General features: G+C 46.5%; 1 protein-coding gene across 1 annotated transcript; it reads right to left on the bottom strand.

Annotated features, from left to right (window-relative positions):
• Positions 1-662: 662 nt before the first annotated feature.
• PHLDA1 (pleckstrin homology like domain family A member 1) lies at positions 663-6,432 on the bottom strand. Its single transcript, XM_019543189.1, has 2 exons — positions 5,752-6,432; positions 663-4,680 (listed from the first exon to the last, which is right to left on the bottom strand). The coding sequence occupies exon 1, from the start codon at positions 6,210-6,212 to the stop codon at positions 5,757-5,759; it is 456 nt and encodes a 151-aa protein (XP_019398734.1). The 5' UTR covers positions 6,213-6,432; the 3' UTR covers positions 663-4,680; positions 5,752-5,756.
• Between the last annotated feature and the right edge of the window lie 9,231 nt (positions 6,433-15,663).

The following is a 15,663-nucleotide window of genomic DNA, read 5'->3' as shown; positions in this document are numbered from 1 at the left end:
CCATAGAGGTCTCTGGTACCACAGAAGCGGTTGCACATTTTTATTTTCAGACACATTTTCTCGTAACATGAAGTAGTAAAGAAACAGTGCTGTTAGAGGAGAATGCTCCTAATATTTGAAGGGTCCTTTCTGGACCACTTAAAGGTTACTTGAAATTCCCTCAGAGGCTTTAAGATGCTGACAGAAGAGTGACATACCAAGTCTAAAGCTGCACTAAAACTCTTACCAAGCCTCCTGACCTCACACATGGAGATTGTCACACAATTGCTGATAAGATTACAGGCAGAGGTCTCCCTTCTACAACTTTTTACATGTAGGTGAGCTTCTGTGCCAAGCAAAGCAACATTGAAATCAGAGGAACTCCGTGTGGGCACAAAAATCTGCCCTGACTGAGGGACCTTGTGTCGTACAACACCACTGGGTGTAAAAGAAGAGTGACCGATCACTACTGTTACTACTTTCCCCTTAGAAAAGATGTGGACAGATTCTTGTTTGAAACTACTGGTATATTTTTCCTTAGGGGAAAGGGGGGAAGCTCCTCCCTTACCCCCACAAAAATCATCGTCGTTGATATGCCTTCCAATGGAAAGGGTTTTTAAGATCAGACCTTTAAACATTTCTAATCTGGGACCCCCCCCTCAAAGGATAATTCCTTTCAACAGTTTATTTCAATAGATACCTCTTTATTGGAAATGGAATGCATTTTGAAAAATATGAAAAATAAATCATATCTCTCAGAAATTATTTATGAGTCATATTTACACACAAATTTGTTTGACAAACCACTGATATTTCCGCTCACAACAGGATATGCTAAAAAACATTTGGTACATCACTGCAGCTGATTTTTCAGAAGCTGGCATTTGCATATCATGAACTTTAAAGAAAAGCAGTTACTTCAGGATGTAACAGAATAACGTCTTCTTTGATCTTCCTTCTGCTGAATGCTGAGATACAGAATGGTTCAGCAGAGCTTGGATTTTCTTGCTGAATCCAGCTTGCTCCACATTCAGTTTTCACTGTCTTTATCAAGATACACATTGACCTCCTTCATTAAGCAGGTTTCCATGTCACTACTAGCTAAATCGAGCACTTCGAGTTTTTATTGGCATCATAGTTTATTTCCTGTTAAATTGGAGTCCTTTGTTCTCTCGATCCCCCTCCAACACACACACACACACACACACATAAAAGCAGAGGCCAACGCAGTTATTTTCCTTATGAACCTCACAGAAGATTATACATGGTGCTCTACCGCTGATGATGCAGAACGCACTGGACCTATTTTAGTGGCAGTTGCTTACCAAGAACATGTCAATGATAGACAATATTTAACAAAATAGATTCAGAGAAGAAATTCCAGGAAGAGAGAGAGGTGAAAAAACACAAAACAAAACAAGAAATCATTATCAAAGTCAAAAATGGAAAATTTTGGTCTAAAATTGCTACTGTTTTCAATGCTCCCCACCCCATCTGAAAAACTCCAAACAACCCATAGTGATTTTAGAATTTGAGAACATTGCCAGATTGAACAACATAGAAGAGTAAGTCTTATTTATACTGGTCAGGTAGGAGCTGCCTTCACCATGCCCCCACCTAAACTTGCTTCAATCCTGTTTTGAAGAGACAGCTATTAGAAGAGAGAAGGATGTACAGTCCTCATACACATTAACTCCTTCCATTTATGCCATCAAGGCTGCCACTGACTCAAAGGGGATTTTGAAATGCAAATCACCCGTCATGGCAGACATTTGGCTGATCTCAGCATTTTCAGGAATCTCAACAAATAAAACGGAACATGTTTGGCACCAACATACAGCAAAATATTTGTTCATAATGCAAATTATTATATTGAAAGTAAGTGATCAGAGTACCAATATAAGCCAAAAAATGCAACAAGAAAATGGGCACTGACTGATCTTAAACTGGGTGGTAAACACGTAAGTGTGAGCTAAAGATAAATAACTTAAAATTAAAGTTCTTGCCCTTTATCAGTTGCACATTGTTGAAAACTTTCCAAAAATGTCCTTGATGTTTTCCTAGAAGTGTATGCTTTGAAAACAAACAGCATTCCTGACTTAGGCCCAATCCAAAAATCAATGGAAGTCAGTGGAAAGACTTTCATTTGCTTCAATAGGCTTTAGACCAGGCTTGTTTGAAGTAGGAAGAACCGAATCTCTTGGAGAATTTCTCTCTCAGATCCCACGGAGACATACATTTAACAATTACATGAGTTCTCTCCTAGAGCGAGTACATATTCTAGTCAATGAACTGTCAAGATATATAGCATTTCTGAAAAGGTAGATTATTAGCTGACAAATAAACCGTATTTAATGAGTCTTAAAAAGTTTTGACCACAAAACAAAAGGCATTTTTTAAAAGGTGGATGTCTGGCATAATAAAGGACAGTGGTTTTAAAGGAACAAATTCACAGCATCTTTTGTTGATTTGGTACTCAAAAACCTCACAAACTTCCAGCTCCATCATCTCAGAGTGAGAATGGAGACAGGAAATGTACCAAACTGTGAAAACCAGAAATTGCAGGATTCTTTTCTTTTCCAGTTTCTTTCTCCCTTTGCTCAAAGTTGAGGGTCCAATCTTACTAGGAGCTGAGACCCTCAGTTTAGTTTAACCTCAAAGTAATAGCATTTTTAGGACAACTGCATATCTGCCCCACAAAAAACCCTGATTCCAAAGCTGGATAGGGCCATCTGTTCACATAACATTTTCCAGGATGTCGCTTTTTCATTGGAACCACTCATGTGAATATTAATGGGACTACTTACATGCTTTAAAATGTTCACAGGATCAGGCCTAATTTATATATAATTTTGTTCATCCTTCAAGATGCTCTGTGCCCTCATGTAATCAGAATGCAGGCAGGCCCTTGAGAACTGGGACCCTATTTGGGCTGGGGAGTAAACTGAAAAATCCCCCTCACACTGTTTTTAAACTTTCACTAGATATATCACGTTCATCTTTTCTTTGATTTGCTTTTTACATATTACACTACTAGTATTAATTAATTATGCAACATTTTTAAACTGCACCTATTTCCTATTTATAAAATCCTGTTTAGAACTTTTCATTTATAAGATTTTATTTACATTTGTGTAGCTTGCAATTAGCCAGAGCAATTTCCCTAATATGTTGATAGAAAGAAGTATTTTCCTTGACTCAAAGATAACAGGCCATGCTTCATGATCTGTTTCTAAAGACAACTCCACTATTTATTTAAAAAAAAACAAAGAACTTCAGTTACAGCAGTGTGAAATGGGTGGCAAACCACATTAAACTCACAAGAGTTACATTGTCCATTTCAGTGGTGCGACTGATCCAGAAAAGCAAGTTAAGCACATGGGTTTGTGTAGCTTTACTTTTCTGGATGGGCCCTTAATGATAGCAGGAAGATACTCCAATTGGATGCTCAGTCCTTTTGTTTTCTACCATTTCAGTTTCATTAACATATTATGAACACGACTGCAACACTTCCAATCAGCTGGTAGCAATATGCACCAAAATAATCCAGTTTCTCTAAGCAATAGAGCAACTTTCAGTTTATGAAAATGATGGCTAAAATGATCTGTTTGAACACTTTAAGACATATACAAGATGGGCTTTAAAATAAGAGCAATTCCAATGCAAGGCATTTAAAATCTGTCAGAAAAGTGTATTTACAGGCACAAACGTGACCCTTTCAGAAATACTGGGTATGGAAAAAACGTGAACTCAGATGCAGAGAAATTGTAATAAATATTTCAACTCCTACACCATTTTCATATCAAAGGATAGTATTAATTGGACAAACTATTAATCAGAACAATAACCAAGTTGGTCAGACTTTCCTTTTAAACTTCTACAAGTAACAAAATACCACTGTTTAACTTCTCTAGCAACAATCAATATTCATTTTTTCCCCATGTAGTCAAACAGAACATCAAATTTAATACTCCTTTTCCAGGGGCATGCTTAAAAATATGCATCTATAAGCACACACATCACCTTTAAATCGGGTTCCAAAACAATGCTTTCCTTGGAGAGAACAGATGTCTTGTGCATGAAGATTGTTATCCAAATCCTAAACTGCATGTTATATTTTCCCTGGTAACCTTAAAAACCATTTCTAAAATAATCTTGTAGGTACAAATGAAAAAAATCTTGTAGAACTGCATGTGAAAAAAAACCCATGATCATACAAATCACGGCTTTTCCAACAACCTTCTCCTTTTTCTCTCTCTGCCCTCCCTTCCAAAGGTTTCAATAAGTTAGGAAGCTAAATCTCTTCTCTGAATTTTGATTTTTGCTGTTTGGACAATGGCCTACATTCAGAAATGTCTTTCAAAACAAGCCTCAAAAGAAGAATCCCTAATAAATAATCATAAAATACATTAAAATAAAGTTACAGTACATCATATGTTCTAGGAGTCTTCTAGGAGTCTTGCTAAGCCAGATGAGCCTTTCCAAGGTTCTTAAATAATAGTCGGAGTCTATAAATGCTTCCCTGCAACAAGAATGGGATTGTGCAGAAAAGTAGATGGCATTTTCAGGTGGCTGAACAGAAGCTCTCCAGTCTACCTGCTCTCTTTTGTTCGCCAAGTTTTTTGATCAAGCGACCGATACTCTCACAAGAGGGACTGCATTCAATCCCCTTGCCTGGAGGGCTTCTTTAGTTCAACCTGGAATAAAATAATAGAGTATAAGGGGGGGAGCTGAAGAGCCTGACAAACGTTGTGTGCGCAGATCTTAGACTTTAAGTGCTGGAGCCTGCAAATGGGAGAGAAACTAAGGAAAACACCCAGGTCAGCCCCAGTTCATTCTCTGTATCAGCATGCACTCTCTGCTGGTGCGTGACAACCTCCGGTGGATCTCTGGTGTGACCCAGCAAATGGCAGTTTTACGTTCTATGATTCCTCCAGTTGTCTTTGCTAACAACGGTCAAAAGGGGCAGGGGTGAAGTGTGTGTGTGTGGGGGATCTCCCTTATTTTGTTCGCATCCCAAACAGTGTGTGTGTCAGGGTCTGGGTCTGTGTCAAGACGCCTGTCAGGGGGGTCCGTGTGTGTGTCAGGGTATCTGTCAGGGGTCCATATGTGTGTGTCAGGGTGTCTCTGTGTGTCCATGTCCTTAAATGTACCAGGGTGTCCCCACCTCTGCCAGGACAGTGCATGAGTGTATCAAGGTGTCCCTGTGCATGCCAGGGAGTCTGTCAGGGGGTCCATGTGTGTGCCTGTCAGGTGGTGTCCATATGTATCATGGTGTCCCTGTCTGAGCCAGGACAGTGTGTGTATGTCTGTGTGTGAAGGTGTCAGAGGGGATGTGTGCATGTCAGGGGGTGTCCATGCCCCTATATGTGCCAGGGTGCCCTTGTCTGAGCCAGGACTGTGTGTGTGCGAAGGTGTCCCTATGCATGGCAGGGAGTGTCTGTGCCCCTATATGTACCAGGGTGCCCATCTGAGCCAGGACTGCATGTGTGCGCTCGTGTATGTGGTGTCCCTGTATGTCAGGGGGTGCCCCTGCCTGCACCAGGGCAGTGTGGGCACATCAAGGTGTCCCTGTGCATGTCAGGGGGTGTCCGTGCCCCTATATGTGCCAGGACAGTATGTGTCAGGGTGTCCCCGTGCGTGTCGGGGGAGAGGGGCCTGCGTGTCAGGGGGTGTCCCTCCATCTGTAGCAGGGTGCCCCTGCCTGCGCCAGGACGGCTGTGCGTGAAGGTGTCCCCGTGCGCGTCAGGCCCGCGGCGCGGGCGGTACCTGGCGGGCTAGGCGGAGTTGGAGGCGCTGCGCAGGCGGGGCCCGTGCTGCTGCACCAGGTGCTGCTGCTTCTGGCGGGTGGAGCGCACGGCCAGGATGGCCTGGCGGTTCTTGTACTGCACCAGCTGCAGCGTGATCTCCGCGTTCCAGCCCTGCTCCTGCGGGCACCTGAAGTCGATCTCCTTGCCCTCGGCCATGACCACGGTGAAGTAGACGTACTTGCCCTTGCGCTCCACGCAGTCCACCGTCTTCATGCGCGAGAAGTGCAGCTCCTTCACCTTGGCCGCGCCCGGCTCGCTGGCGCCCGGCGGCGCGGGCTCGGGCGGCGGCGGCGGCTTGGGCGGCACGAGCAGCAGCCCCTCCTCAGTGAGGATGCAGCGCTTCTTCTTCCAGAGCTGCAGCAGCCCGTCGCTGCGCTTCTCCAACACGCCCTCCTTCAGCGCCTTGCAGTCGCCCTCCAGCATCCTGCGGGCGCGGGGCTCGGCTCGGCTCCTGTGGCGGGGCCGGCGCTGTGCGCTCGCTGCAGCCCGGCAGCGCGGGGAGGCGGTGCCGGGTCCCTCCCCCCCGCCCCTCCCGCCTTTTGAGCGCGCTGCGCCCACCCCAGAGTGACACCCAGCGGAAAAGGCGGCTCCCGCCGGGGCCCTTCCCCTCCCTCCCCTCAGCCCGGGCTCGGGCAGGCAGCCCCAGAGCCACGGCTGCGCGCGTGCCCCAAGCGCCGTGCCGGCGGGCACTGCCAGAGGCTGGTGGGGAGGTGGGGGCTTCCCTGCTGCCTGGCCAGGAAAGTTTGGGGCAGGGGGGAGCCAATGCCCAGCTGGGCAGGCAGAAGGCTTTGCTCTGGGAGGATGTAGTAAGGTGGGGATGGTCCTGCTCAAGTGAGCGGGGCCTGGGACCAGGCTAGATGCTCTCCTGAGCTCCCTCCCAGCCCTTCGGGTCTGTGATCCAACAAGCACGGCAGCGGCTGCTGGCATCAGGCACTGGCTGCGCCAGGCCTGCAAAGAAGTCAAGGGCAGGTGGTGCCAGCATTGCACACCTCACGCGTGGCCTGGCTGGATCTGTGGTGACAAGCAGAAGAGCCTCCTTCCCTGTTGGGGGCAAGGACAGGAGGCGGCGGTGGGGCTGGGTGGCCCCGAACCAGGCGTAGAGCCAGTCACACCCACAGCACCTGCCTGCTCCGCCCTCTGCCAATGTAAGATGGAGGCTTTCTCCCCATGCTGATGGGGGGACCTCATCTTATATTTGAGTGAATATGGTACATTGCCTTGCAACAGAAGTAATGAATTCCTATTGCTTGGGAATTTTAGAATTAGACCAGAATACTGGAAAGTATCCCTAGTTTGGCTAACAGATCGAATCTAGTTGATTTCTGTTGTCTTTGTCAGTTTGCTGTTTCCAGTTCCTCTTAGAAAGTAGCTTTAGGTTTGAGCTCCTGCATTCTTTCTTCAATACCAAAGAGATGGTTAGACATGTTAATCTGAAATCAGGCAGAGGGTAGGGCAGGATAGCATCTTAGGCTGCATCCAGCCCAGCGTGGATGTGCACGGTATGTAGTGCTGCAGACCCTTCTGTGGCCCCACAGACTGCACACGCAGGTGTGCCCTACACTGCTACCTTGCAGAGCAAGCGGGGGAGTTGATCCCTAGAGATCCCAGAGTCAAAAAACCCCTGCCAAAAAAAAAAGAGGGGCAGTGCACATGGTGGCAGCGAGCGCCTCCCAAAACCAGAGCCTGGCTAGCCTGAGCCACGCTCCAGCTGCTAGTAAGGCTCCCAGCTGCACGAGCATTGCAGCCACAGTTCCCTGAGGCCCTCAAGTAAGGCTGCTGGGGCCAGCACAATTGCTGACCCCAGCCTCCCCTATCCCACCTGGGGTAACCTGCCACACACGTGGCACAAGCATTTTCTGTGGACAAGTAGCAGCAGCATAAAGTGTGCCACTGCTGCTTGTTCCCTGGAAAACAAATAGTTATGCCCATCTGGACATGGCCATAGAGACTAGCTGATTTAGAGGCATAAGCTTCTGTAGGCAACAACCTGTTAGTTTCTAAAGTGCCATCTTGCCCTGCCTTTCACAGTGTTACATTCATTGACCTATCCTGTCTGAGGATCCCCTTAGACTTATAAGTATCATTTAATAAAATGAAGACAGATTTAAAATTGATGTTACTACTTGGTGGGGATCTCAACTCAGCTTCAGTTGCTTTCCTAGTTGAATAGTGCCATACCACCTCAATGATAATACCATGTACCTCTCTGATATGACCAAAAGTCTGGAGAGTAACTAAATCTTTAATATTAAGGTTAATTCTATGAATGCTACTTGAAGGATTATTTACACCATGTAGTGAATTGAGCTAATGTGCTAACTGAAGTGCCTTGTAAGGAACTTGAAGTATCAAAGAGTGTAAAGCAAAATTCTCTGCAGCAAAATCTGACTGCACTGACAGTACAAAATGACTTAAAGTTGAGAATAAGGTGTAATACATTTAACTATATCTGAATGGTATAATGAGGCAATAAGACTTTATTGTCATTCCTATAGGAGCAGGCACTCAAACCTTTGTAATTCTGAGCTCTAGGGAAATTTTAATCCCATGCCATGTTTAAATGCACTCCTAAATCTGTGGAAATATCTGATGTACAGGTGCCTCCTAGTGCTAAACTTCAATATTGCAACATGGAAGCAAGCCTTATTCTATAACTCTAGTAATTTTTCCTACTACTTGCATATCTAGGGAGGTTGTAATGGGAAAGTTCATCTGTAGTCATGGTATCTGTGTACACAGATGCAATAAGCCCCCAACTTCAGATGCCACTATGCCTGAAATACATAGCTGTGATCTTATAGTAGAGTGGATTTATTATTATTATATTTTGACAAGTATGAGGCAAATCAGGCAATATTTTAGGAACTACAGCAAAAGAGAAAGCAGGTGACAATAATACATTAATAATAGGGTCTGTCAAGTTAAGAGGACCACACATTCTTCAAATGTTTATAAAACCTACAAGTCAGAGATGTGGCTTGTCAGACTTAGCATGTGCAGAATTTAGGTTTCCATTAAAGGATAAAGATTCTAGCCTTCGTGGCTATAGAGATAATCCTTCAATCATAAACAGATCCACCGTCGATCAATTAAAGGATCGTAATGGGGGGGAAAAGATTGAAGCCTGTGAAGGTATTAAATGGGAGCTGCTACTTGGAAAGAAAGAGGAGGGGGAGAAAAACAGAGAAGTCATTCAAAAAGAAGAAAAGAAACCATCCCAAATGTGGAAAGTTTGGAAGGACAAAACAGAAGCAGCAGTGTCAAGCAGGGAACAGATTTTCTCACCAAACAGAGTAAGGTATTTTAAATAATACAGAAGTGTGGTTTCTTCATGAAGAATAATTATGTCACTCAAAGGATGGTGCCTTCTTCTCTTGACCTTTGCACTAAACTCCCATGGAAAGCAGTTGAGGACTCATAGTGGACTAAGTAGTACAAAATTCTGAATTTAAATAATTATTTTAGGCCTTTTCAAATTAATTCTGTCTATAGGCACTCTTCCCCTTAGACATACACACACACGCACAATTTGAGACTTCCCAGAAAATGTAGCCGTAAGCTCAGCCTACCCAGCGAGATAAGACATTATCGCATAATGAACTCTGTTGCATGCTGTGTGGAAACTGAATTCACAAGTCTGGACTTGCTCAGGACAGCTCCTTCTATTGCACTGCAGACAGCCCCACAAAGATATTGGAAAACCAGCACTAAGAGCAATCTAGGGCTATAAAATGTGAATGACTCAAGTATTAGTCAAATCCCATGGAACAATGGGCTTATTACCTAGAGGCTCAAGAATGGATAGCACGTATATCTGAAACCTCAGTTTCGGCAAATGGCACAAAGCTTGTCAACATGGGGAAGACCGCGAGCAATAAACCAGTGTTAATACACAGCCCAGCAGCTAATCTTTCAAAATAGAGCAAACTCTGCACACGAAGTCCTACTACATATGTTATTAGCATGCTGTAAATTTATACCCTGGCTTGCTGCACGCTGATCTCCCTGTGCAGGTAGCACCTACAGAGATGGAGGCTTAATTTAAGAGACAAGCACTGCTGCGTTCAGAGGAATGACCATTCCTTTTTCCAAGACAGAGGACAGGAGAAACTCCTCATTCCAAAACACAAACCTCAGATTCTGAGGTGAAATCAGACTAGAGAAAAACATGTCTCAGGATTAGTTGTCTTCAACTATCTGGTTCAACTATTAATAGTATAAGAAATTCCTTTGCTAAACCCAAGTTCCTTTTCTTCCTGCGTTGTTATCCCTGATGCTTTAAATTAAAACCAGAGAACATGCACAGCCAAGTGAAGCTTTGGTGGAAAACATGGAAGTAATTGTAAAGAAGTCATGCAGGAGGTAACAGACACTGGTTTGGAGGGGGGAGGTCTAGAGAAAATGGATGAATCCATATACCAAGAAAAAGCCTAAGACGGATCTGAGCCTGGAAGCATGCTCTACAGCCCCACGTCTATCAGTAAGCACAGTGTCTGAGGTCTGCCCAGAGCCAGTTGGCTGGGAGTATGTGGGACTCAAAACTTGGGTCCAACCATAAACATCTTCCTCAAATGTCTATGAAATGCAGACTGGTATTGAGCAGGATCCAAAAGAATAAAATAGTTCCAAAGTTGACTTCCTTTCAGACAGAACACATGTCCCCTGTTTATAACTCAGGAAGCTCCAGTTTCAGTACCTTCCCTGACCTTGGTGGTGTTATGGAATAGGGAGTTTATCTATCTCCCATGTAATCAGGCCTCCAGTCATTTTGGATTTATCAATGGTATGCTGTTTTACCTGGGAGCCCAAGTAGTGTTCTAGATTTACAATTGACCTCTTTATTTCCAATGGAAAATTCATTAGAAGCCAGTGTATGCCCTACATCAGTGATTTTCAGTCAGGGTGCCATGATATCCTGGGGTGCTGTGAGATCCTTTTAAGGGTGTTGTGGGGTGCTGCTCAGTGTCAGCATAATTATGTGTACAAATACCCACACACAATTTGCACGATAAACCCAGAGGCTGTGTCTGGATGAGTAAGCATGTGCCTGTTGTGGCATCTCAAAACAGTGCATGCTGCAGGAGGCATGCTAGGAACAAAACATTTTCCACGCGCTGCATACTTGCAGTGCAGACTCTAAGTTTCATACTGGGAAATCCTAGTATATATAAAAAAAACCATATACATGCCAGAAAAAAGCAGTGCAGAGCGCACTCCTGAAGCAACCGAAGACTGCGTCCTTGAAAGAGATGCTTTAGCACTCGGCCAGAGCAGCCAACCTCAGCATGCTGGAGTTAAAAAAAAAAAATGGGACAAGGCTGGCAGCAGTGGCCTGAACCCAGGCTCTGTTCCCGGTAAGCAGAGATGTGAAGGTGGGGGGACTGTGTGGGGGTGGGGGACAGGGTTCGGGAGGGGTGGGTCCCTGTCCTGCCCATCACACAGCCCCTGCCGCAGCAGCAGTAGCCAGCAGCGGGCCATCAAGTCGCTCATGGCCCGCTGCTGGCAGAAGCTGGTGGCGCATGGCACCATCTGAGACTGGGGACTCCATGTGGTATATGGAACTGGCCTGGCCTACTACCGCATCCCTTTATTCAAGACCAGGCAGCTCTTACTGCCACCTTGGGCTCCTGGCATTGCAGGCAGAAACAGAGCATTTTTGGGCTGGGCCAGCTCCCACCTCTGTGAAACCAGCCCAGCCCAATGGCACATGTGGCACATGGAGGCAGGAGCTGGCCTGGCCTGATGGCACGCAGCTTGTGCATATAGTGCCAGGAGTCCTAGATGGCAGCAAGAGCCAGTCCGGTCCCACCTGAAGGTATGCATCGCTGACCAGCTCCGGGTCTGGGTCTCAGGTGGTGCTGTTCACTGCCGGGGGTCTCTGCCAGCAGCGCACCATGGCCACCCCGACGGCCCACTGCTCGCTACTGCTGTGTGGGGGGGAGGGTGGAGCTTGTGCACTGTGCAGGGGGATGGGCAGGGGACCCATCCCTCCCACACAGTCCCCCCATACCCACAACCCCATCCCACAAAACTTACACCCTCACCCACAAACCATCCCTACTGACATACCCACCTACAACTCCCCCCACACAATCCATACACAAACCCCACACAAGCCTCACCCCCTCACAAATCTCACAACCGCCTCCCCAAATTTCGCACCTTGTGTGCCCAGCCACCAGATGGTATGGGACCTACTGACAGGAGCTGGGGCTACAGGAACAACTGCCACACTGCAGCCCTGCCCCATGCCCGTACTGGTGCTGTTGGAGGGAACTGGGGGAGGAGGCGGCGACAACAACAACAGTTAGTCCCAGGAACCACATGGGGGTGCTGAACCACAGGTGCTGGACCCAGCCTCTAGCTCCTCCCGGCTGAAGATCTGGGAGGAGCTGGCCAGGATCAGTTTGTCTCAAGTGGCACAATTTGCCCTACAATGGAGTACATGGTCAGGCACATGTGCCGAGGCACAAATCTCTGGGAGAAATCTGTGCCGCTATTTTAGCTTTTGCAAGCACACGTGCCTGCATGTGTGGACACAACCAGAGACTTCTAATAGTAATCCATAGTGTCAAAACCATTTTGACTTGTGGCCCTTGAGTTCCTTGTAACAGAAGATTTGCTCTTTTGGTTTTTTTTTTTTGGCTATAGAAAAACAAGCGAAAGCTAAGAACTGGCATTTTTTGAAGGGTGCCTCAACCACTGTTCTAGTTGAATGGACTAGCTACTCAGTAAAGAGGGCAGGAAGGCTGATCTACATGGAACAAATCTGTGGTAGAGGGACTAGAGTGGTGCATCACAAGTTTTGCCCAACAGCAAAGCGTTTTCTGGACTCTCATGGCCACCTCTGGACCTAATGCAACAAAGTTCTGGTAGACAGTTTTCAGTTCCATCATTTTATTAGGGGATTTAAGGGATAGTTCCTATGGCACTCTTGCCTACCTTTTCACTATATTTACCCAAGGATGGAGCCTTAGTGTCTCTTGTTTACACCTGGCCTTACTTGGATCAGTAAGCTTTCTCTACTAATACTAGTCTATTCTCAGCTGAGGTGCTGCAGGGAGCAAGGTTAGCATGCGTCTGTCCATGCCCTAGCCCCGAGACGGTAAACACAAGCTGCTTTTCCTCCCTTAGCCACCAACTATCCAGCCCTGTTGCAAGGAGTGAAGTGCACACACAATCCCTGCCAGGCTGCTCCTTCCCCAGCTGGCCCTCGCACAAGGAGGGAATAAAAAATAATTTTTGAAATGGGGTGCTGCTCAAATCACAAAACTTACAGAGGGATGCATGGAGTCTTAGAATGTAGAGAACCACTGGTCTAAAACAGGGATGGCTCAATCCCTGGCCTGCAGGCCACATGTGGCCTGTGGAGCTACGTCATACAGCCTGTGGGGCTCCCTATGGGTCGAAGAACTTGGTGGTGGGGGAATGGTGGCAGCTAATTTTTGCTCCCTCACTGCCAAATTTCAGGATGCCAGGGGAAGGGCAGGTGGGGAAATGCTCCATGAGCCAAATATGCACCTACATGCTAGATTGGGTGCATGGGACTGATGCGCCGAGGGGAGATCCCAGTGCATGGGGCCCAAAAGGTTGAACATCACAGATCTAAAGCATTTAAAACTGAAGTGCATTTGCCCATATATCGTTATTGCAAACTACTCCTGCTGTACCTGTAGAGATAGCAAGAAAAGGACATCTCTGCCAAGATTAACCACACTGAGAGCACCTCAAGTAAAATTTACAAGATTTGTACTACAGGAAGAATTACAATAAAGGATGAAGCACCATTATTTTGAAAGCAACCATCTTCTCTAGCACCTGGCAAAATGTATTAGATGGAAACCAAGGGGAAAGAATGGCAGGGAACACCCATTTCTCTGACAGCCTATATAAAATCAAATCCATGTCCTGCAAAGGTTCATTTCAATTATACAAATAATAATACAAAAAAAAAATCAAAAGATACTAAGTTCAGATGTCTGTGATTATAAAGCCTGATCTCATGCATAACATGGACTGTAGCATTTCACCCAGTAATTCTTGGAGGGGAAATAATATTGTCTCTTAAATAAATGAACACCATCTACTCCAATAGTTTGTGACTTAACTAGAACATATTTGAGAAAGTTGTCAAATTCAGTTCAAACGTTTCAAGTGATGAATCAGCCACTTCCCTTGGAAATGGATAGTCTGAACAAATTTCCTTCCTTTTTGAAAATCCCTGTGCTCAAGCTTCTAGCTGTTAGATCTGGTCTATTTAATAACATCTTTACAATCTATGATTTTCCACGTGACCAACTACAGACTTAAATTTTAGTCATCTTAGCCTTTTCCTTGAAGAACTAGAAATTGATTGAGATCCTTTGATAACTATAATGAGCCCTCTTCCCCTCCTTCCCTTTGCACCCAGGACTTCACAGACCAAGAGTGTGCCCCTTTTTTAAGCTACTGCCTATTTTCTATTTCCTTCAAAGCAGGCACTAGAACTGGACATAGCACTAACTGAACTGCCAGACACAGTAGATAACATATCCCTATTCTTACTGGATATTTCCCAGTTTATAAAGATCTCAGCCATTTCACAGGCAGAAGTACATGAGAACTCCCCGTTAACCGCTATCTACAATGATAATCACATTTTTCAGGAGGACTATAGTTCTCTAATCCAATGCCCTGCTAGTGCAAGATCGTATTTGTTTAAGCCATTCCCAGACCAATGTTTGTCTACTCTGAACTTAAGAATTTCCTACGGTGGAGATTCATTCCATAGCTTCTCTAGGTAACTTGCTCCAATGCTTAATCATTCTCTTCCCAATGTGTTATTTTAAAACCCCTTGCTTTTTGTCCTGCTGTCTGTGGGCTCCTAAAAATTGAAAGACAGTCCTCAGCAACCACTCTTTTTTGAGTAACTTACCAAATCCTCCTACTCTTTCAATCTTTCCTCATACATTGTCTTCCACAACAGAGGTAGGCAAAGTTTTTTGACTGGAGTGCCGAAAAACACGCCTACATTGGAAGGTGCTGGAGTGCCGGCATGCCAGAAAAACAAAATGAGGGCATTGGGTCCATGGCAGGATGCCCTGCTTGTGCCCCTGTCCCCCACCCAAGGCCAGTGCCCCCCAGCCCTGTGGCTGGCAGCAGCTATCCCGGCTCTGGGTGGCTGCTGGAACCTGGACTGCTCCCAGCAGGGCTTGCAGCATCCCAGCTGCCTGCTGGGAGCAGCCCAGGCTCCCAGCTGGCAGCAGCTACCCAGAGACTGGGCCAGCTGCAGCCAAGGCTGCAAACAGCTGTGCAGGGCTCCGCAGCCCAGGCATCAGCTCTGTACCGGTGCATGTGCGCACACCTCGGAGCGGCCAGTGGGCACAGAGCTAGTCACTGGCGGCGAGTGCACGTGCGCATGGAGCCGATATTGGAGCTGTGGAGCCCAGGGCAGCTGTTTGCAGCCTGTCCGTTGCAGCTGCCCAGAGGCCAGGCTGGCTACAAACAGCTGTGCTGGGCTCTGGAGCCCAGTCACCAGCTCCATGCCGGGAGTGCTCCATGCCCGGAGTGGGGGAGAGACTGGGGTTGCACTGCCTGAAGCACCTCGCCCACTGCCCACTCTGAGGCATACATACACATGGTGGTACAGAGCTGATGCCTGGGCTCCGGAGCCCAGCACAGCTGTTTGCAGCCTCCAGGCTGCCAGCCAGGAGTCTGGGCTGCTCCCAGCAGGCAGCTGGGACACTGCAAGCCCTGCTGGGAGCAGCCTGGGCTCTGTCACTGGCAGCAGCTACCCAGAGCCAGGACTGGCCATGGCATGCTGAGCAAAATGACCTTGCGTGCCATGCTCGGCCCGCATGCCGGGGGTTGCCAACCCATTCTACAATGATACTTG

Source organism: Crocodylus porosus, unplaced genomic scaffold (genome assembly GCF_001723895.1).
Source record: "Crocodylus porosus isolate Cpor-Errol unplaced genomic scaffold, CroPor_comp1, whole genome shotgun sequence".
NCBI lineage: Eukaryota > Metazoa > Chordata > Crocodylia > Crocodylidae > Crocodylus > Crocodylus porosus.
Note: the sequence above shows the minus strand (reverse complement) of the source record. Positions and strands in the feature narration are given on the sequence as shown.